General features: G+C 36.6%; 1 protein-coding gene across 3 annotated transcripts in view; it reads left to right on the top strand.

Moving 5' to 3' along the window:
* LOC128855192 (cell adhesion molecule Dscam2) overlaps positions 1–22,089 on the top strand; it is a 274,245-nt gene that overhangs the window by 72,050 nt on the left and 180,106 nt on the right. For all 3 annotated transcript variants that reach the window (XM_054089902.1, XM_054089903.1, XM_054089904.1), the window contains exon 4: positions 8,808–8,950. In XM_054089902.1, the coding sequence (XP_053945877.1) occupies positions 8,808–8,950 (143 nt within the window). The remainder of the gene's footprint in view (positions 1–8,807; positions 8,951–22,089) is intronic.

Genomic DNA, 22,089 nt, shown 5'->3' on the forward strand with positions numbered 1-22,089 from the left:
AATTTGCATACTAGTTTTTTAATTAGCCTACAGTCATTATGGTGAAAATAATTTCGAAGGTGTGGAAAACATCAGACCGTTAACTGGTTCTCTCGAATTTGAAGGAATCAGCTGATCTGCTGGCAAAACAGGGGATGCGACGGCGGCTTCTTTACGATAAAATTGGGATTGTGTTGGTGATATAAGAAAAACTCAACGCAGTTGTTGTTTTTGTTGCTTTGTTAACAGCGTATGTGTAAAATCAGCGGACAGAAATCTGCTACAGAATTCCTTATTATGTGGCAGCAAATAATGCTCTCGCAGTTTTGTTTCAGATGGCCGAACCTGCTAATCAGCTTTAGGCTTAGCGCACAAAATGATTATTGCAATAAGCGGATAGTTAAAACACTGAAAATTTAGTGATACTGAATCCCTTATTTTAACTACATACCAGTAAAAATCAAGTGGTAATGCAATTTTGTGGTGCTGCAAAATGTCCAACGCCGCTGGTAATCTATAATCCGTGAAACGTTTTTTTTCATGCTACCGATAACCAAGCTTCAAGAAAGCCAAGGTAAGCTTCAATGGAACCACTGGCGGTGTTTAAAGTTTTCATTTCAAGGAAAAGCTCTTATTTTCTCAACTTAACCTTGAAATGAGTGAGTTTTTGATAACAATGAAAATAAAAATTAAGATAATAAACTCTCATTGACCGACCATTTAAAAAACAAACAAAAATAAAACAATAGAAGACCCACACATTCGTCCCAACTCAAATACTCTTGATTGAGATATTTTTACTTTCAACTGTCACTATGATCTATGCACACGCTTGCGAACAAGGGTACATACTCATATGAGAATATCTTCGTCAAAAGCTGTCAAAAACACTTTCAAATACAGTTACCACTGTACCCGCATGCGGCAGCCTCCATCAGCGGGCAATTCTTTCAGCCAAACATTTGCCACCTTCTCATTCTCCATCTCCTCAACTTCGCTCTGTTAAATAGATCCGCCAACAACAAGCAGACAGCCAACATATCCATCGGTGACGTTTTAATGTCCTTAATAGTCATGACAGCATAAATCATTTAACCCCTCCACATACTTCAAATAAACCACTCGACATTTCAACTCCACATTTTTACGGGGCACTGGTTGGCACCCCCTACGGTCCTACAACCCCACCATCAACGCACGTGCCTCCCCTTACGCTTTGCTTTCCACACACATATCGCAAACAGTCAAGCACTCGCGCTGCTATCATCCATTGTGTGTACGTATGCATGCATGTGTGTGGTATGCGTGTAAGCAAGTGTGTATGGTTGCTGCACGTAACATTCCCTCATCGCCCGTCTGCCTTCGTGCTTGCGTGCCAGCCACTCCTTGTACGCGGCAACAGTCAGACACTCGGTTCATTGTTCTGTATTGTCGGTTATTCATGTTTTCTGTCAAATGAATGTTGCGTTTTCTTTTCTTGCTGGCAATGTTTTCTATTTTCCTCTTTACATTTTTTGCTTTTTCTTGCCAAGAAAAGTAAGCAATCCTTTTTATAGCTGCGCGTCGGGTGTGAATTTATGTGTGTCTGTGCATTTTTTATATCATTTTTTGTGTCATACCGCAATATCAAAACCTCAACATTGATTTTGACAGGCGTCTCTGTGCTTCTTTCCCCCCACACACTTTTCTATTATATAATATTTTTCTTTCTATTTTTAGTCTATCATTCCTAAGAATAAATGCTCAGCACATTCACGCTGTAAATCCGTGCTTCAGTATCTTCACAGCAGCAACTCTGCATACTTACAAAAACAAAAACTCCTTCACTTTTAAAGTTTATTTGTGTTGCAATGCGGCGGGGAAAGTGTTGTCAAATATATATGCGCATGATATCTATGTATCCTCTGTGGAAGCAACACTTAAGATTTGAAACTTTTGTCTGAATCACGCACGCAGTTGCAGAAGGACTTCTAATGGTGCGGCATGTGTGTGTGCGTGAGTTTTGCTTTCTTTTTGGCTTCTTTCATTCACAAATGTGTGCATTGAAATCTCAGCGATTTTAGAATACAAATGTAATTGTGTATGTACATATTTGTAGGTGAGTATGTGCGCATGTATTTGAAACCGCGGAAAGGTTTTTTTCTAAAATTATCCATCGTTTGTGGAAAATGTGGTAGAATGCAAGTGAGAATGGTGCAGACACACCCATAAATGCATTTGGTAATGTATGTGTGTGTCAACAGTACAACGGCACTTTAATTTATCCCTATACAATTCAACTTTGCTGCTTCCTTTTGTAGCTCGTGTAATATTTTAAGATTTAACATTTTTTCCCCACAATGTTTTTAAAACATTCCACTACAGCGCTTATTAAGATTTCAAATGATATCAGACTTAATACTGACAACAACCTCGAACCGTTTTAATGCTTCTGGACCATTCCAAAGCTTTCGACACAGTTGATTACGGACTAATTGGTTTGAAACTTAAAAGATTTTTAAACTTTTTAGCGCCAACATTGAGTTTAGTAAAATCATACCTTGTTTTTTTTTGTTTTTTGTCGGGACAGACTAGCAAGTACAGCACTCAGCACAATGCACTCGGGTTTCCTTTTAAATTTTCTTTAAATCTACCCGACCTCCGAAGAAATCTAAGTAGATCTTGTGGTGTCAAGCAGCCAATGTGGTCGATTCTTAACACATCAGTGCCAAAGACCTCTAGCCTGCTTCGAGCGAAGACCGGGAAAACGCACAGAAAGTGGTTCGCCGTCTCATCCTGCTCTCCACATGCTGGGCAGAGTGCACTGTCTGTGCCTCGCCCATAGAAAGTGGCCCGCCATCACTCCAACCAACTGCCTATAGTCCATTCTGCTTAATGACAGGAGGATCTGCGATAGTCGGTCGGACATGACAGATAACATAAGTTTTGCCCATCAGCATCCTCTCTCAGCTTGCCAAGTTCGCCTATGGGTTAGAGTAACCCATTTGCTAACTGTGGCTTTGATGGCTGCAAAAGGGAGTGGCAGAACGGACTCCGGGCCAAGGAAGTTGCCCATCCTAGCTAAAGAGTCAGAGATCGCGATCTCCCACGTGTCTCGGTACCCAAGTTAGCATCAGGATATTATGTCTACTACCATAATTCAACCTGGATTTGCAGTACTCAACTACCCTGGAACTGGTTGAAGAGCTGTCTAAGGTGATGAGCGCAGCTTGGCTGTCGCTGCAGACACATATAGATTTGCCCCTCCATCTGTTTTCCACAACAAAGTTCATCGCTTCTTTAACAGCATACACCTCCGCTTGAAACACAGATACGTGCATTCCAAGAGCAGAGTGTAGTTTTGTCCTACCCTGTAGGTGCTCGATTCCTTGATTTTTGTATACTACAACTGAAGTGCAAAATATTATTGATGTATGACGCCACTCGTCTCTTAAAACTCGTTATAATTTCTCAAGGGTTCAACTGTTTTTTGGACATTTAAGCACTCTCGTATCGTATTTAAGTTTAGCATTGTCAATGGCTTCGAAACCTCGTTCATTATTTCAAAAATAAAATTTTGGTATTATGAATTGAAATAAGAAACACTTAACTTGTGGGCCCCAAAACACACAAAATTAAAAATTTATTTATTTTTAATAATTTATGAACTGACTTGTTTGGAACCAGTTTCAACTGTAACACTGTAACAATGTTAACAATGAAATTTTCATAAAGTAATTTGAGCGCATAATTTGGCGCTTTAATAACGAGTATTTTTGCTGAAGTTTATTGCTGAAAATAGTTTGTTCCCATAGCAGGATGGGATGTTTATTACTACATATGTAGTATGGCATAAATAAATAAAAAATTTGCCGTTCGGTGTCGGCTTAAAACTGGAGATCCGTTCATTTGTGCAACAAAGCCAAGACCCATTCCACAAAATGGGAGAGGAGCTCGGTCAAAGCACCGCTTATATAAGTATATATTTATACGGCATAAAATAATTATAGAATTTTTATCAGTCTGAAATTTTTGACAAATAATTGGCACTACCTGGGTCATTTCCAACACATAACGGGTGATAAGATTCGAGGTACTTTTTCGAATATGATTTTTTCGTTATGGTTCTACACATAAATAATAAAGATTGATCAAAGAATTTAATTTTCCATTGTTTTATATCAATTCAAAATCCATTACCCCTAAATTGATCCCCCTTTACACATTGTTTCTCTGAAAAAGTGACAGGAAACAAACTAGTCATGGATTCAAATTCACTAGCGGTATCCCATTTCGAAATTAGTGGATTTTATTGTGGCGAATAAGTTAAATTTCACTTCTTTCTTCTTCACTTCACTTTACCTCACCACCGCCTGGATGAGTTTTTTCAATTTATCTGTCGAGTTTATGAATTTATGGCAGTCAATAACTCAACACTTGGGTGTTTATTGTTAAATGGAATTCATTTACCATATTTAGTGTTTCGTAGATATGTATGTATGTACACATACATACAAATAAGAGCGTGAATCTTTGATATTTGCTCAATATCACTGCGGGCAACAGCGAGCAAACAAACCTATTTACATATCTACCACTCACACATTGAACAAAGTTAAAAATGTTCATGCAATGAGCTTTTAAAACATGGACACGTATAGCTTCATACTCGTATTAAAGTATGTATGCAAGCTTGGATAATTTTGTGTATATTTTAAACAACTGGGACTTAGAACGCGACTGCTGACATGCATTTCTATATATCTGGTACGATATTAGTATGTATTTGTGTGCTGTTTGTATTTGTGGTTGTTTTAGATGTATCTGTGTATATTGTATATGTATATGTACAGCTGGGCAAATAAAGCTCAAAAGTTCATAAATATATAAGCGCTTGTCAATATATGTATATGTGTGTGTGTGTGCATAGTTAGAAAATGAAATGTCATTTGAGCAACGTGTTGGCAATTTGTGGCAAAAATGCAGCGTACTAGCAAAATTGAAAAATTTTTGTGGTTGCCGTTTGGTTGCTCGCTTTTTCATACATTTTGTGGTATGATATGCATATCCCGTTAAATATTTGCAAAATTAGCATTGAGAGTAGTGAAAGAGAAGAAAATTTATTAGTGACATATGCTGCTGATCTAAATGAACTCATGCATTTTTGAGTTTTGAAAAACCCACAATTGACCAACAATTATTTAAACAATTTTCAATTAAGAAATGAAGTTAATTAAAGAGCTCCGAATAGGCTAATTATTTATAAAAAAATGTTTAATTTGTTATGTGATTTTTTTTTGCCTACAGAATTGTCTTTATTCTACCAAAATATTTTAATTAATTCAAAGCAGTAGAAAAACTAATATATATTCTGTCAAAAAAGTATCGGAAATTGTTCAATAAAATGCAAAATAATTGTTTAATCATCAACATTTCTTTATTGCCATGCCAATACACACATGCTAATGATTAGTGCAGTCATCAAAGCACTTTTTAAACGCGTTGGAAGAGATCTTCTTTAGCTTCTTCAGCGAATTCTCCTTAAGGGCCTCTATGGACTCAAAGCGGAGTCCGCGGAGTGGCAATTTCAGTTTTTGGTAAAGGAAAAAGTCACAAAAAGTCAAAAGTGGTCGAGTTTTTTATCAAAAAAGTGTTCATCATATGACCCTTGTGAGACGGTGCGTTATCATGGTGCCAGACCAATGAGTTTTCTTTCCATAAATTGCGTCGTTTCCTACGCACATTCTCTCTCAAACAACGCATAACTTTAAAATAATATTCTGAGTGCACCACACCATGATAATCAAAGAAAATGATTAGCATGACTTTCAGTTTTAACCGACTTTGACGTAGGTTTTCGGGTTTCGGCTCATGTGGGTAGCGCCATTTAGGACCCTGTTGATTGCTTTGCATGTTAAACCCATATACCCACATCTCATCACCCGTTATGATGCGCTTGATAAACGTTGGGTCCGAATTCACTTGCTCAAGCATGTCTTCAGCCACCTTCTTCCGATGAATTTCAATGAATTTGAAAGAAATTCAACTCTCTTGGAACGAGTCGAGCAGCCACGCGTCTCATGCCCAATCGATGTTGTAAAATGTTGTGAATTGATTCGTGAGACAAGCTAGGATACTTTCGACGTGCTACCTTCCTCAAACTTAAATGATAGATTTCCAGCACTATAACCTTGACTTTGTCGACGTTTCAATCCATTGAAGACGTTGATGGGCGACCAGATCGGGGCAAACCTTCCACGACTTCTCGGCCCTCTGCAAAAGTCGTATACCACTCGTAGACCCGTGTTTTTGATAAAGCACACCCGCCATTGGCTTTCTGCAATATTTTCAACGATTCGGCACATGAAATCCCGTTCAAAACACAAAATTTAAGACAAAAAACAAATTCTTTGTTCGATACTTTTATCCATAGTGAAAACCGCAGAGCAAATCTGCGCTTGACTGATATACTCGTAACTAAATGCTTAAAAATAAATTTTTGTTTTCAGATAATTTATATTATTCTAAAAGTTTTGTTTATTCTAAAAAATTTGTGAAAATGTTAAACATGTCACTTTGAAAGGCTCTATATCCTATATGGCTATATCAATAAAAAAACAAAAAATTCTCGAAAATTAAAAAAAAAATGAGTATTCTAAGAAATACAATTTTTTTGAAAAGTATGTTTCGATCTAATATTTTTTTCAAAAAATAAAATTTATTCCTGAAGATTTACGAAAAAATGTATTTACATAATATAATTAAAAATATTTTTTTTTTAAGTATATTTTACTCTAAAAAATATATGAAAAATCCAGAAACAACTGAAGTTTTTTCATTTTAAAAAGTTGTAATATATATCAAAATTTTAAAAATTATTCAAGTTTTCGAAATATTAAATTTTTTCCCCGACAAAAATTTTAAATCTTTCGATTTTTTTCATAGTATTACTTCAAATAGTATTATTTATTCTAAAAAATTGTTTAAAATGTTAGGAACATACATATACGAACATACATATATAATTTTAAAGGTTCTTTATCAAAATTGTTCTCAATTATTAAATTTAAAAGAAAAATATTTCAATTTACCTCGTATTTTTAGAAAAATTTGCGCCAATGCCTAAATTTCTCGTACTTGTCCCACTTGAGATGGAATCATTCTGAAAATATATGACAGTAAAAAGCATTAGCACATAATTCGATTTTAAAACGCCTTTTGTTATGCCATCATCTTCGTGTTTCACATGCGAACTGGGAATTTCTTGGTTTGCTGAACAATTATCTTTTTTATGTGGGCAATTCATCGCATAATTTTTTTTTATTAAAATTCCCTACAAATCACTCCTTGCATTTGCGAGCACAATACAGGGTTTGATTGAAAAGTAATGAGCCTAATTTTTTTTGAGCAGTTTTATTAAATTTTTTGGCTTATACAACTAATATTCTTCAAAATAGGACCCTTGAGCGTCAATACACCGCTGGTAGCGGTCTTTCCGCTGCAGGAACCATTTTTTAAACTCATCCGCCGGAATCGCGTTCAATTCGGCTGTCACAGTTTTTTTGGATCGCCTCACTTTGTGCATTTCAAGTTTTCCGGTCACGATTCCCCGCACATTGTAATAAGTTACATTTAACTCTTTACTGATCTCACGTAGACTAGCACGACGGTCAATGTTCAAAAATTCACGAACCCGGTTCACATCTTCTTCTGTTTGCGTCGCCGAAGGCTTTCCAGATCGCTGTTCGTCTTCGACGTCCTCCCTGCCTTCCTTTAACGACTTGTGTCACCGTTTTACGTGGGTACTGGACAGAGATTGGTCCCCGTAAGCTTCCTTGAATAGCCCATTGGTCTCGGTACTCGTTTTGTTTAGTTTTACGCAAAATTTGATCGAGTATCGTTGCTCCAACGATCGCTGCATTTTCGCCGCTGCAAAATCCTAACACACTTTTAAAACAGCTTTCACGCGCGGAGCGATGTTGACTGCACCGCTGTTGCTAGCGAACTGGGACCAGTTTCTAGTGGAAGGGGAAGGTCCAACGATCATTTTCCCCCACCAGCCGATTCGGTTGATCGCTTGGCAGACGCTCCGCGCGGGAAGGCTCATTACTTTTCAATCAAACCCTGTAAATAAGTTTAGTCAAATTAATTAAAATAAAGAATGGAATTAATAATAATTAATAATGGAATTAAAAGAAGCGCCTTCTTTTTTAAATTTCTCTTCTGCTTTTATAATGTTGCACTACACGGATTTCATAGACATAAGCAAAAATATTGCTGTCAAGCAACCAAAGTGACAGCTCATTGCATGCAGTAAACTTTCATGCCATGAGCTCTGCGATATACTATACTTCATGAAGTCTGCGCTGAGTGGTCTCCATTTGCGTTATATCGTATGAGTTGATTATCATGCGCTCAGTGTGCGCATATCGAAACAGGGGGCTATACCAGTTTTATCATCTTCATTTTGGCTGCTTAGTTCTATCCTGATGGTGGCCAATGATAACATCGAATTGCTGAGATTACCAGTATTTGCAGTTATTATTATTACCCACCTCATCTTGCGTCTCACTTGCACTTATCTGCATTTATTTGTTAGACTCCAAATGGTATACTTTAAAATATATTAACATTTGAATGCATACATTTGCATGAATCCCTTATATGTATTTGTGCATATGAGAACGAGCAGAGAACAAGTGTTTACAACGGTAATAAGAACATTTCCTGATGCTTGCTTTTGTCACTTTTATGCGCATTTCCGTATATACTTCGTTATACTAACACACAAAAAACTATATCTTGCTACATTTTAAATTTGATTTGCCTTTGTTGTTGTTATCTTACAGGAAAATTACTGGCAACGGCACATTGTATTTCCCACCGTTTTTGGCGCAATACTATCGCACAGATGTGCACGAGGCAACGTATCGCTGTCGAGCGGCCAACGAAGCTGGCACTGTGCTGAGCCGGAATGTACAGGTGCAAGCTGGTGAGTGCAAACACATTCAATTTCACACATACATGCACATATATCTATAAATATAAATACACTTATAAGTGCACACAACAGCACTCACATAGATATACTATATGTAGAAAAAAAGGAAATATCCTGATTATACTTAAATAGGTTTTTGAGTTTGTAATAAAATTGTGGAAAGTGCAATGCCAGACACAGACAGAATTTGTAGACGGCAAAGTTCAACTTGCACAACGATACAGCTAAATAAGAAAAGAACAAAATAACTATATTATATTACATTGTGCATACATGCTCATACATATGTGCTTATCTGGTTATGTGCATTTCTATTTGAGGGTATGAGAAAGGAGCTCATGTAACCACAGACAGTTAGACTGAATTACGAATACGCCAAAAAACATGTATACCTAAAGCCGCATATTGATGGGCGCCTTGTTGATATAGTAACACATACATACCTATTTACATATACATGCAAGTGGAAGTATTGTATATAACTTAAAGAGGTATGCTTTGTGCTTTACTTCAGTAAAATTTAAATTTTCGTTTTTTAAATAAATTTTTTTACTATGAAAATTGCGGTACTGCCCAGGATTTTGCCCTTGTCAAATATTTATTTCATGCTCAAAATAAATCCACAAGTTTAGGATCAGCTACAGACTTCTGAGAGTACGCCCGACCCTATTATTTAGTTTTGAGTCATCAGTGAAGATTGCCACTGACCCTGAGTCAAGCTCCGTAACGCTATCATACTCATGTTTTTCTGGAATTGTTGTAGAAAAATTATTTTTGGAGTAGAATTTTGGAGCACTGTAATCAAGGTCTCTATGTATTCCCGGAAAAGTTCTTGAAACTTCTGGGTCCAAATCTAAAATATTTCCACAAGAGGCATGCATTAAGCCGTTGAAATTAGCTCGGAATTAGCGCCTGGAAATATGCTATCAGCCTGCAAAGGCTTTTCAGAAAAATCAACATCTCGATACTTAAAAATAGAAGTGTTGAAAAGAAATCCATTATTTTAGTTTTTTATTTTACGCAAAAGGTTTAGTGGCGGGTTCGAAATCGGAGCAAAATTGTTTATATGGTTTTTTGGCTATAACTCGTCGACTAATTGATATTTTTTCAATCTGTAAAAGCCAAATTATTCCTAGAGACCTGTGCAACAATTGCAATTTTTGAAAAAATTGATTTCGAAAATTTTTGTGGTACTTATGAAACAATATACTGAAAATCGGCATTTGACTGCAAACTTCGAAGGCCGATTAAAAAAAAATTCGAACTAACATAAAAAAACGGCGCGATACGGGTCTTCTTATTTCGCCTCTATTTTCTCCCGCCACTCTCAGAATGGACCTAATTTTTGCTAACCTGAATTTGTTCCACAGTGTAATTGTATCGACATTTTTTTTGAACATCAAAAATGCCTAAACGGAATCGACGAAACCAAAATTTCACGCGGTTAGCTGGTACAATAGAAACAGTTCGCAATTTCCGCGGTCTGCTGGCATTTTCACCTTTTTCAACGGAAAACTGTAAACTGTACCGAATTTTCTCTTTGTTCACTCCCATTGTTGACACCCTGTAACTCAAGTAACTCACAACTGAATGGAACAAACAAAAAGCGGCAAAAGAATTTTTTAGTGTGAGTTGTCTCTTTGTTTGTTTATGTTCATTGTCAAGGTGAGGTAAAACCTCGTAAAGTATCGGTCACTATTGCCATCTAACGAGAAAATAATGGATTTCCCCGAACTAATATTTGACGGGATAGTTGGAATAGACAGAGAATGAAATGAGGAACTTAAGCTCTTCGGTAAATTTCACTTTAAATTGCATTACAAGAGAACAATTTTGGGAAGATTTTTTTTTTTTGAGAATTTTCAATGAAACACTATATAGCAAGTAAGAATTTTTAAAATATTGAAGGGTTTATTAGCCGATTTACTGTTGTGGGTTGTGTTATAGCTGTTCATTGGTTTCTTTTAAAGTATAGTTTCTATCGTGAATTTCTGGTAAAGAATCTCTCTATTTTTTTTAATTGTGTACTGTTGCTTGGATGCACTGAAATTGAAGTAATATTTATACTAGTGCATATAGAGGCTCGCCTTCTACTGTCGAAAAACCTCGAGGCGCTTACTACAAGCAGATGTAGAATGAGCTCTGCTAAACACCCAACAACAGGTGTAAACGCTAAAGGTTTAACTTATAAACAATTTAGTGTATTTCTTAGGTCCATATTTTCGTTTTTACAGGGTAGCTCGTTGAATAATTTTGCAGCCATATTTTTTTCCATGTTTAATTGATTTTGCGCCTTGGGACTTTTACATTTTTAGAAAAAATAAAATACTTTGCCAGACGAATTTTTGACTAATCTCAACATTAAGACCACGGAATTGATTGAAACTGTCAAACTTGACAATTAGTTATGTGGGCAGGCATTTTGAATCGGTATAAGCTGAGAAGCGATAGATACAGTATCCACTCAATCCATTCACAGCTTAGACCTACATAGTCTCGCTAAGAGCTCTGGTTACATTTGCCAAAAGATCGGGATTGTGTAAGAAAATACTTTTTGTATCGTAAATATAATTGGCACGTATATCCCTTATTTTTGGGAGGGCCTTACAGTTTTATGCTGCCTTCGAATGCAAATGGTTCTTTATGAGGAACTTTTTTATGGCAGAAACACACTGGGAGGTTTGCCATTTACTGCATAGTAGCGATCTCCAAAAATTTTCTCTATCTTTTGATGTTACGAACAAGGGACTACTGAATGGTCATCACGCACTAACTCATCCTCTTGCGGAGATAATAATTTAAAATATTTCTATACTTGATATTTCATAGTTTTCATTACCGCAATGCACGTTTGGAACGAAATTTGCCCCTATAGAATTTAACGAAAACTAAGGTTAGGTATAAAATATATGAAAGTGCTTAACTATTCCTGTAAATAATCTTCTATAACCAAAAATATGTTTTCGAAACTCAATAATTCGATTTAGGAATCTGATGCAAGTTGACTAGAAGTCCAAGAACAGGAGTGGCTTAAAGAAATTTGAAGTAGAAATGAATTTAACATACTATACTCTATGATCAAAAAATACCGCCAAGTCGTAGTGCACCATGAATACTTTCCATCGGGTCAGACAGTCAATAAAGAATATTATTTACCGATGTACAGAGAGAGAGGCCCATTCGTAAGGGCCGCAGTTTAAAATCCGTCCATCTAAGAAGATTGAAAATAGATTTGCAAATATTTCAAGATGAAAATTTCATCCACTTGCAGCTTTGGACATTTTATTAACTGCAGAAAATCTTGTACGAATGACAAAAAAGTGTGAAGATTTGATATTAATTTTACGAGTGAACATAAGTGCTTTTTTTATCTCATCAATAGAATATGAGCCATAGGAAGTGATCGATTTGATTTTGCTTCCGATAATCAGTTGCCAGAAAAGTGACTCTGGAGGTAATTATTTGCTGCAATGCACTGTCATGCTAAACACGACAATGTTGAAAGTGGGGCCATGTTTTTCCCCATCATGCTATCAAGAATTTAGAAAAAATTTAGTGGAATCAATGACCTCCTTCATTTCGATTCGTTAACGATAAGAAATAAAAAAAAATAAAAATTTTAAAATGGGTACAGTTCTTGTTCGTCTGCAGCAGTCAAATACGTTTGAGTAATTCTGTCAGTACTGCATTTGCCATATTGTAATTTTTCTTCAAAACGTGTTCGCTATTGCCATATGCGCGTATGTATGTAGTATATGCACATGCATAGGTACATATGTACATACATTCCTTCAGGCATTTTGAGTTTTCTGCTTCGTGAGCTTCAATAGGATTAACTACTCCTTTACCATTTATATGTATGTTTGTGTGCACTAAAATGCATGCAGTTTGTCTTCATAGAAACTTACGTCTGCCACAAATACGAAATTGACTAATAACACTGTTAGTTTACTTCTATTTTTATGGCTTGTGTGGTGGGTGGGTGGTTGCAGTTCATGCCATGCAGCTTCAGGTTGTAGGGTTAAACATTGCAAGTGGTTTAAAAAACATTTTCGGTTCTGTTAGTTGAGGGAAATTTATCGTATTTTCATGGCTTTGCTTTTTCTACCATTTCTTTTACATATAAGTACATATATGTAGGTATATATTAGGGTGGGTCGATTTTTTCCTACATAAAATTGTAAGACACACAGTTCTCTATAGTCAATATCGATTCCTCCAAAATTTAAAAAAGCTACCTGCAATTAATAAATAGTTAATGTGAAGAGCAATAAAGGCACTTTCAAAAGACGCGTCTAGATATTATTTTAAAATAAAACATGTAAAAATTTAGATTCTTCCAGACATCACTGTTTTTTACTCAAAATACGGCTCTTAGCAATTATATGTGAAAAATTACATCATTTAAATGTTCGCAATGAGTACGTCTACAGCCTGCCATACGGGAAATCCGCCAAAAAGTCGATTCATAAATGCCTAATTGTTGAGAATAAAGTTGAGATATCGATGTTGAAGGTTGAAGGCTGTTCACCAACACTTTGCGCTACAACAGCAATATTCTCAACAGATCGTCCAGTATTTGGCCTACCAGTCCTTTTTCTATCCTCGTCAGAACCAGTTTCTTGAAAATTTTCACTAACCTTTGAATTGACAGATGTGAAAGATAACAGATCGGAAATTCACTACTGATAACTATACACCACTTTTGAAGTACCCTTTATTTTCTTAAGGGTAAGGCTTTCTCAAGTGGGCCACAAAATTACCAAAGTGAATATTTTGCGATGAAATTCAGCCAGGACTGAGTTCTATCATCCAGAAGCACACTCAGAAAATTTTGTTGTAAAATTCTGAATAGTTTTTTTTTTATTAACTATCGAAGTTTTTTGCAGCGCTTGAAGAATTATCACATTTCCCGTAAAGTAAGTATCCGATTACAACGATTTTTCAACTGCAGACTGATAAAGGATGATATTTTCCAAAAACGTTATTTTTGTTCCGAAACTTGATGTTTTGTTGTTGTAAATAATTTTTTTTAATAAACAATTAAAAATTTAACTAATTTCTGCGCCTCTGGGATGAAAATGTTTTAAGGATATTAACGTAATAAACATCTGTGCATTTATGTATGGAAAAAAATGCGTGCAGTTCAAAAAAGATTAATTACAATTAATTTTTTTGTGCCAGAATGCGCGCTTCGACTTACGAGGACGCGTCCGTCCGTGAATTGTTGGTAATTTTGTGGCCCACTTGAGAAAGCCTTACCCTAAGCTTTGTGAATGTTATTTTTTGCACGAAGAATTTAGTTTTGGTTTCTATTTTTTCTTCGAAGAATTCGAAGAATGGCGATTACATAGGATTTACAGGAAAAGTGGATTGATGTAATTTTAATACAATAAGTAAATTAGATGTAAAGCGTGATGATTGGAGTCTATGCATTCGAGAGTGCACAAAAGATACATCATTGACAACAAATGATAGAGTTTTATCAGCAAATAGGTCTTACTTTTCTAATTTGAAGCTGCTTCAGTCTTAATTATTACCTTGCTACCGAAAGTTAAGAACAAAACCTTGATCCGCCCCGTGGTTGCGAACTATGGACCCTGAAAACTACTGACATTAATCAGGTAATGGTATTTGATGAGACAGATGACACAATGTTGTGAATGAAGCAATGATTTGCCAAGAACTGTGATGCTAAGAAGAAGAGGAAGACATCACACTAGAACTTTGCACAAAAATCCCCAAAAAAATTATTTTTTATATTTTTGTGCGAATAATTACACTGTGGAACAAATTCAGGTTAGCAAAAATTAGGTCCATTCTGAGAGTGGCGGGTGAAAATAGAGACGAAATTAGAATACCCGTATCGCGCCGTTTTTTTATGTTAGTTCGAATTTTTTTTTAATCGGCCTTCGAAGTTCGAAATCAGAGCAAAATTGTTTATATGGGTTTTTGGCTATAACTCGTCGACTAATTGATATTTTTTCAATCTGTAAAAGCCAAATTATTGCTAGAGACCTGTGCAACAATTACAATTTTTGAAAAAATTGATTTCGAAAATTTTTGTGGTACTTATGAAACAATATACTGAAAATCGGCATTTGACTGCAAACTTCGAAGGTCGATTAAAAAAAAATTCGAACTAACATAAAAAAACGGCGCGATACGGGTCTTCTAATTTCGCCTCTATTTTCACCCGCCACTCTCAGAATGGACCTAATTTTTGCTAACCTGAATTTGTTCCATGGTGTTATTTTAGTTTTAGATACTTTTTTTTACTTTCCATCTTCATTTCCATAACTCTATTTTCATATTGAGCTATCTTTAGCTTAATAAAAAGGGGTTTAAAATTTACTTCAGACCTTTTTTCTTATAATTTTATGTCGAAAAATATTGTTCCATATAAAGTGACCCACCCTAATATTTATATATTATATATATGAGAATTTTCATGCATGTTGATTTCTTTTCACGCCCGTTGATCTACTCTTTGTGCTGCTTTCAAATGCTTTCAAAAATTTTCTAATAAAGTTTCAGTCTCGCACCACTCTTTATTTCACCTATTCCTTTTCAGTTTCGTACGAGTCTATCAACCTTGATGGATGAACTATAATGATTTCCACTTTATATTTTAGTATGCCCATGATTTCTGCTTTATAGTTATTTGTAAATCAGTTTAAATCGGATGGGAGGTGCAACCTAATGTTTTATGCTAGTAACAAAAATCGGCGCAAATATGTACTAAAATATTCTTTTATTTCTTTTGTGAAAATGTATAACATAAAGTGCGCAGTGACACTGACTAGGCTGACATAGTAAAATATTTTATTTTGATTTCATTCACATTTAATTTTAATCATTTTCATAAAGCGCTGCTGGTGAATTTGCCATTGTTGGAAAGAATAATGAAAGTCTTTGTCTATCAACTCAAGTCTTTTTCCTTCCGAATATGTGAGGCCTTCTCTTTCATAGGTTCATTGGACTCCCAAATACTTAAAGTTTTCCATACTCAAATGCACAGGAACATGCTTCGATGGCTATAGAATATTTAGCTTTTGCTAGCACTCAACGTTTGTAGAAAGTTGGATTTCAAAAACTAATATACAACAATAATACACTAGCAGACAAAATTAAGGGATCCGAAAAAAAAAATCCCAATATTTAGCAAGCTTTCAAATGGTTTTAAATCAGTTCAAAATGGTTGTTACGAATAGAAAAAATCGATTTGATTCTTCAAGTCTTTAGTTTTGAGATCTTTAGAAGAACAAAATTTTCAAACCAATGGGTACATGGAATTCCATTGAGTAGCGCGCAAAAGTAGTTTCTTCCATTATATGGAGCGGATAACTTTGTTACTCATACCCCGATACTATCCCTTTTCGCTGAGGTATCAGACCTTGAATCGAAAGGCATAATTTTGTTTTCAACCATCGATAACTCATCAACCAATGATCGTACAGAAAAGTGAAGTACGACTTCAAAGGCTTAAATAAGTTTTCTTCAAGAACGCAGCTATGTAAAAAATAGCTCTAAACTTGGAAATATTTTCTTAATACCTTAAATTTGACCACTAGTTTATAACAAAAATTATGACAAAAGCTTTTATATTGTTGGAATGAAATGAGAATTATTATTTTTCGAGTCATTTTTGCCACTCAGAAGGAGCTGTTTAAACGCTTGAATAACTTCTTCAGGCGTTGAAAAACGATGATCTCGCATTTTATTTTTGATGCTCGGTAACAAAAAGGAATCATCAGGCGTTAAATTAGGGCTGTAAGGGAGATGGTCTATTAGTTCGATCTTTCGAGTGCTCAAAAAGTCTCTTGTGTGAGCCGATACGTGAGATCTCGCATTTTCTTGTTGAACGATGTTTCACATTCGACGGTTGGTTTTCTCCGAAAACTTTTGGCAAAAAAATGGATGTTTACCACTCAGAATTGACTGTTTTAAGTGTATCTAGTGGTACACGTGCAACATGACCAGACTTTTAGGAAAACAAAAAAAACAGGTGATCATTTACCTTGAGGTGGTTCTTCTACGAAAGACTTTTGTTGGATTAAGCCCGTCTTGATTGCTGTTTTCTTTCCAGCTCATATGCATAGATTCCTCATTTGCAACCGGTTACAATGTCATAGACGTGCTTTGAACCACCGCGGCTGAATTTCCTCAACATTTCTTTAAACCAATCGACAGTGACATTTCTCAAAGTATGTAGTTTTCAAGGTGAACAAATTTTCTTGACGACCAAATATTCATGCAAAATTGCAAGCCTTCGTTATCAATTTACGCCCACTATCGACTGTTTCTGGCACAACAACCGTTTTCGGGCGGCTTTCATGAATTTCATCCTGCAAAGATCGACGGCCACGTTAGAGCTCGTTGTCCCAGTGTTTTACGATTGTTAAGTGTGATGCTCCATCACCAAAACACCGACGAAGTACGCTGATCAATGCACTCGTGGCTGGATAATCCACGCCAAAATCGTAATAAATTACCGCACGAAAATTTGTACGAGTTAATTCCATGTTTCGTGAGATTTTTTAGCCCACTGAAAAAAAATAAAGCTCGTAAGCGAAAACGTTATATGTAAGTTTGTGCGAGCAAATACCAAACTTTTTTATAAAAGCATCGAATTGCAGCCCACGTAGTGTTGCGAAGGCGTAAAATATAAAAGGAAACCCTAGTAGGACTGTAAACTAAATATACCGTTTTAAAAATCATTTGGGAACTATTATTTGTTATTATAGGGAGGCTCCTTCGTGGGACTATAACGTCTAGGTTGATTGATTTCAGGGTAAATAAAATGGGAAGAATTAGTTGAAACTTACGAGCTGTACAAAACTGGTAGCCACAAAAAATAGTGCCATCTCCATATAGAAAATTCCCGTCACGTGACGGTACCTATAAATTAAAATATATTATAAAAAAACATCACTTTCGACACAAGGCGCGCCCTGCACTGATACGAGCGAGGCACTACTATCGGTCAACATAAGTTGTTCGATGTTTTCATCAAGTAACAGAGGTAGATGGTCAACCGAAACAGTGCAAACTATTAAGTCGATGGGTACAAGATCGAGGATACAATTAATATAAAAAAAAAAATCATATAAAAACAAGTAAGAAAGCCTGAATTCGGTTCGGAATGTATTTTATATGCCCGTAACTTTAGTAAAACTTTACTTGGGACATTTAAAAAAGATGCACAGTTTTGACTTGTAATTTCATGAGGACCAACCGAAATTGAATTTTAACTTATAAAAGCTTGGCGTGGTTTTTATTCGATCACATAATATTATATTTATAGCGGATCTAAATGTAGTGGAGAGTAATACGTGCACCAAACTTGGGTAAGTTTTATTAATCTTCATCAGCTCTTCAAAAACCCCACGTTTCTTACCCTCATGTGTCATTTTCGACAATGCCGCTTACGTCTAAGTGTTTTCACTATACTAAAAAGTAGTAATTTGGTAAAAGGTAAGGCACCATTTTTTTCTTGTTCACTCCTCTCGGGAGCATAGGGCCTCGACAAGACTTGTCTTGCGTTGGTATCGCTAATCTATTTGATTTCTGGCAGGGTAGGTGATTAGCCTGCCGCTACCTGTTCTAAGTGGTGGAAATGCCCATCTGCCGTTGCTTAGGAACAACAGCTTCTTACTGCTTGAAGCGCCATCTGTGTGTCACATTTTTCTGGCAGAAGGATCGCACATATGGTTGAGGACTTCGCTAAATTTGGTGTGTCTGCGCTATTACCGCGGTTGCCTACTTCCTCTTGCTGGCGCCACTGATTCAAAGTCTAACTGTTTGTGAAATATGTAAACTTTCATCAGTATTTGATAACCCTTAATTTTTTGTAAAGAAGTTTTCCCATTCATATTCGATCAAGAGAGGAGTTGGCGGTGTGCAACATTTGGAAACAGGGTATGACTAAAATGCTATGGATGGCTCGAGGCTAGACGGATGGGATAGTGTGGGTTGCGAGGAGCTCCTCATCAATCTCAAATTTAGACTTCAGGACAACTGTAGTATTTTCTCAGGTAGCCGCAATTAAAGAAGCAGTGGATTGATGTTCACTTCTGTAATTATAATAAGGGAGGTAAATATCTACTTGATAGCCAGGTGGTAATTAGAGCCCCGGGCTCGTTGTTTGTGCGTTCGAAATTAGTCGGGGAATGCCTGGCAGTTCACCCGACTGAACCCGAATACTTCGATATTAGGCTCTTCTGGGTTCCCGGTCGCAGTGGCATAGAGGTAAGCTGCTGAGCCGATGAGTTGGCTAGGCAGGGGACCTTGGAGACGGTTTCATGAAAGGAGAGTAAACCACAAAAATTTAATTAAGGAATTCTGGAGACTTTTTGAGCCCAAGGTATTTGCTCACATTAATTACTACTATTAAAACTTTCGAAAATTTCAACTTCACTATCATTGACATACGTAAGTGCATATATCAGGTATTTTTAAAGTGATTGAGAACTTATAAAACAGAAATATTGATTGAATTAATTTTTTTTTTATTATAATCTGGTAGATAATTTTATGGTATTTTATTTTCGCGGCTGCGAGTCACATGGTCCATTCGATCAGTTGAATTTCTGACTACTTTCTCCAAAAGATTATTTTTGTTTTTGTATTAATTTTTTTATTTATTTAATCCAATAAATCTGAATAATAAATCTAAATGAACCCAGTCAGAAAGAATGACTTATTTGGCTTCAATTATATTTACAGGCAGTTAAGCTGATCCTTACGTAAAAGTTCCATGTAGTCGAAGAACAAAGGCAAGTTGAGAACGGCGATCAATGAATTTCGCGCTATGAACTTTGCGCAGAGATTTATTTTTTTTCCAAAGTAAATTTCCACAATTTGTTCTATTGTTAAACGATTCGTGATAACTTGCCAAACCTTACTGAACAGAAATGTCAACACAATTTTGCATTATCAGCAGAAAAACCATAGTTATAGATATCGACAGTTCTCATGCAGCTCAAAAACACCCGATATATGGGGTTTTGACAGAGGTGTTATTTTAATATTCAAAGAAAAATAATTTTTTTAAATATAAATGATCGGATTGTGCCAATTACTGCGGGATTAGTCTTCTAAATATCGCCTATAAGGTTCTAGAGAGCGTATTGTGTGAAAGGCTGAAGTCCACCGTCAACCAACTGATTGGACCTTATCAGTGTGGCTTTAGACCTGGAAAGTCTACCTTCGACCAAATATTCTCAATACGCCAAATCTTGGAAAAGACCCATGAAAGGAGAATCGACACACACCATTTTTTCGTCGATTTTAAAGCTGCATTCGACAGTACGGAAAGGAGTTACTTGTATGCCGCGATGTCTGAATTTGGTATCCCCACAAAACTAATACGGCTTTGCAAGATGACGTTGTTCAACCCCAGCAGCGCCGTCAGAATTGGGAAGGACCTCTCCGAGCCATTTGATACCAAACGAGGTTTCAGACAGGGTGACTCCCTGTCGTGTGCCACGAGCCGCAGAACTTAATCGCTCAGGCACAATATTTTGTAAGAGCGTACAATTGTTGGCGTATGCCGATAACAATGTCAACCTTGAAATCCAACGTAGAATTTCTCTTGCCAACAAGTGCTACTTTGGACTAAGTAGGCAACTGAGCAGTAAAGTCCTCTATCGACGAACAAAACTAACACTCTACAAGACTCTCATCATGCCGTCCTAACGTATGGCGCAGAAGCTTGGACGATGACAACATCTGATGAAGCGACGCTTGGCCTGTTCGAGAGAAAGATTCTGCGTAAGATTTTTGGACCTTTGCACGTTGGCAACGGCGAATATCGCAGTCGATGGAACGATGAGCTGTATGAGCTTTACGACGACATTGAGATAGTGCAGCGAATAAAGATCCAGCGGCTACGTTGGCTGGGTCATGTCGTCCGAATGGATACAAACGCTCCGGCTTTGAAAGTATTCGATGCGGTACCAGCTGGTGGTAGCAGAGGAAGAGGAAGGCCTCCTCTGCGTTGGAAAGATCAGGTGGAGAAGGACTTGGCTTCACTTGGTGTGTCCAATTGGCGCTGGTTAGCACGAGAAAGAAACGGCTGGCGCGCTTTGTTAAACTCGGCTAAAATCGCGTAAGCGGTTATAGCGCCAATTAAGAAGAAGAAGATCGGATGTTTATTTCATTATAAAGAGGTATGCCATTAATAGTGGAAAATAACATCAGGCAAATGACCACTACGACCACGCTTACAGGGCAATATCCTTTTCATGAAATTTTCAATAACCGAAGTGCAAAATGGCTGCCCTATATCCCGGAGAGGCTCACGAATTCCATTTATGAGATCTTGAATCGACCCTGGGCTGTTGGCGTAAACCTTCTCTTTCACATGACCCCAAACAAAAAAGTCACAAGGAGTTAAATCACAAGATCTCGGTGGTCAATTGTGATCACCTCTTCGAGAGATAACACGGTCCGGAAACTTTTCCCGTAAAATATCAATGGTTTCGTTGCATGTGTGGCACGTAGCGCCGTCTTGTTCAAAATGAACGTGGTCCAGATCAATACTGTCCAATTCCGGTCATAAAAATTGTTAATCATCTCTCGATAGCGCAATCCATTCACCAATAACACCTGTTATTGGAAAACCCTCCATGTAAATATATTTATTTGCATAGCTGTTCGTTGACATAAGTTGGATTGTAGCCTTCTTTAGAGTAGGCATCACTTGCACGGAAATCCCAATTAAAAGGTATAATCAACAGCCTTTCATTAGGCAAAGAAAACTAAACAAAATCAGTGAAATCAATTTGCTTAAATATGTGCATATATGGTAAAAGTGTATACATTTCCTTCAGCCCCCCGCTCAGAAAGCATGATACGAGTTTGCATGGAAATGAATCAAAATCCCCCAACAAGACGTTGCACTCTCTGTTCTCTGTCAAATGTTTATACAAAAAAAAAAAAGAAAAGCTGTCTCTGCGCTTTGCTTTTAAATTGAAATTTCTATTTCTGCCAACAGGCAGATTTGTTTATACATCGTGTTTTGTGTTTGTTGTTGCAATGGCACAATTTTTATGGCATATCGTAAGGCGAAACTCACAAACATCATTTCCACGAGTATTAGTTGGTAAAAGGTTACATTGTAAAGC

The sequence above is a fragment of the Anastrepha ludens genome, chromosome 2, assembly GCF_028408465.1.
Source record: "Anastrepha ludens isolate Willacy chromosome 2, idAnaLude1.1, whole genome shotgun sequence".
Taxonomy (NCBI): Eukaryota; Metazoa; Arthropoda; class Insecta; order Diptera; family Tephritidae; genus Anastrepha; species Anastrepha ludens.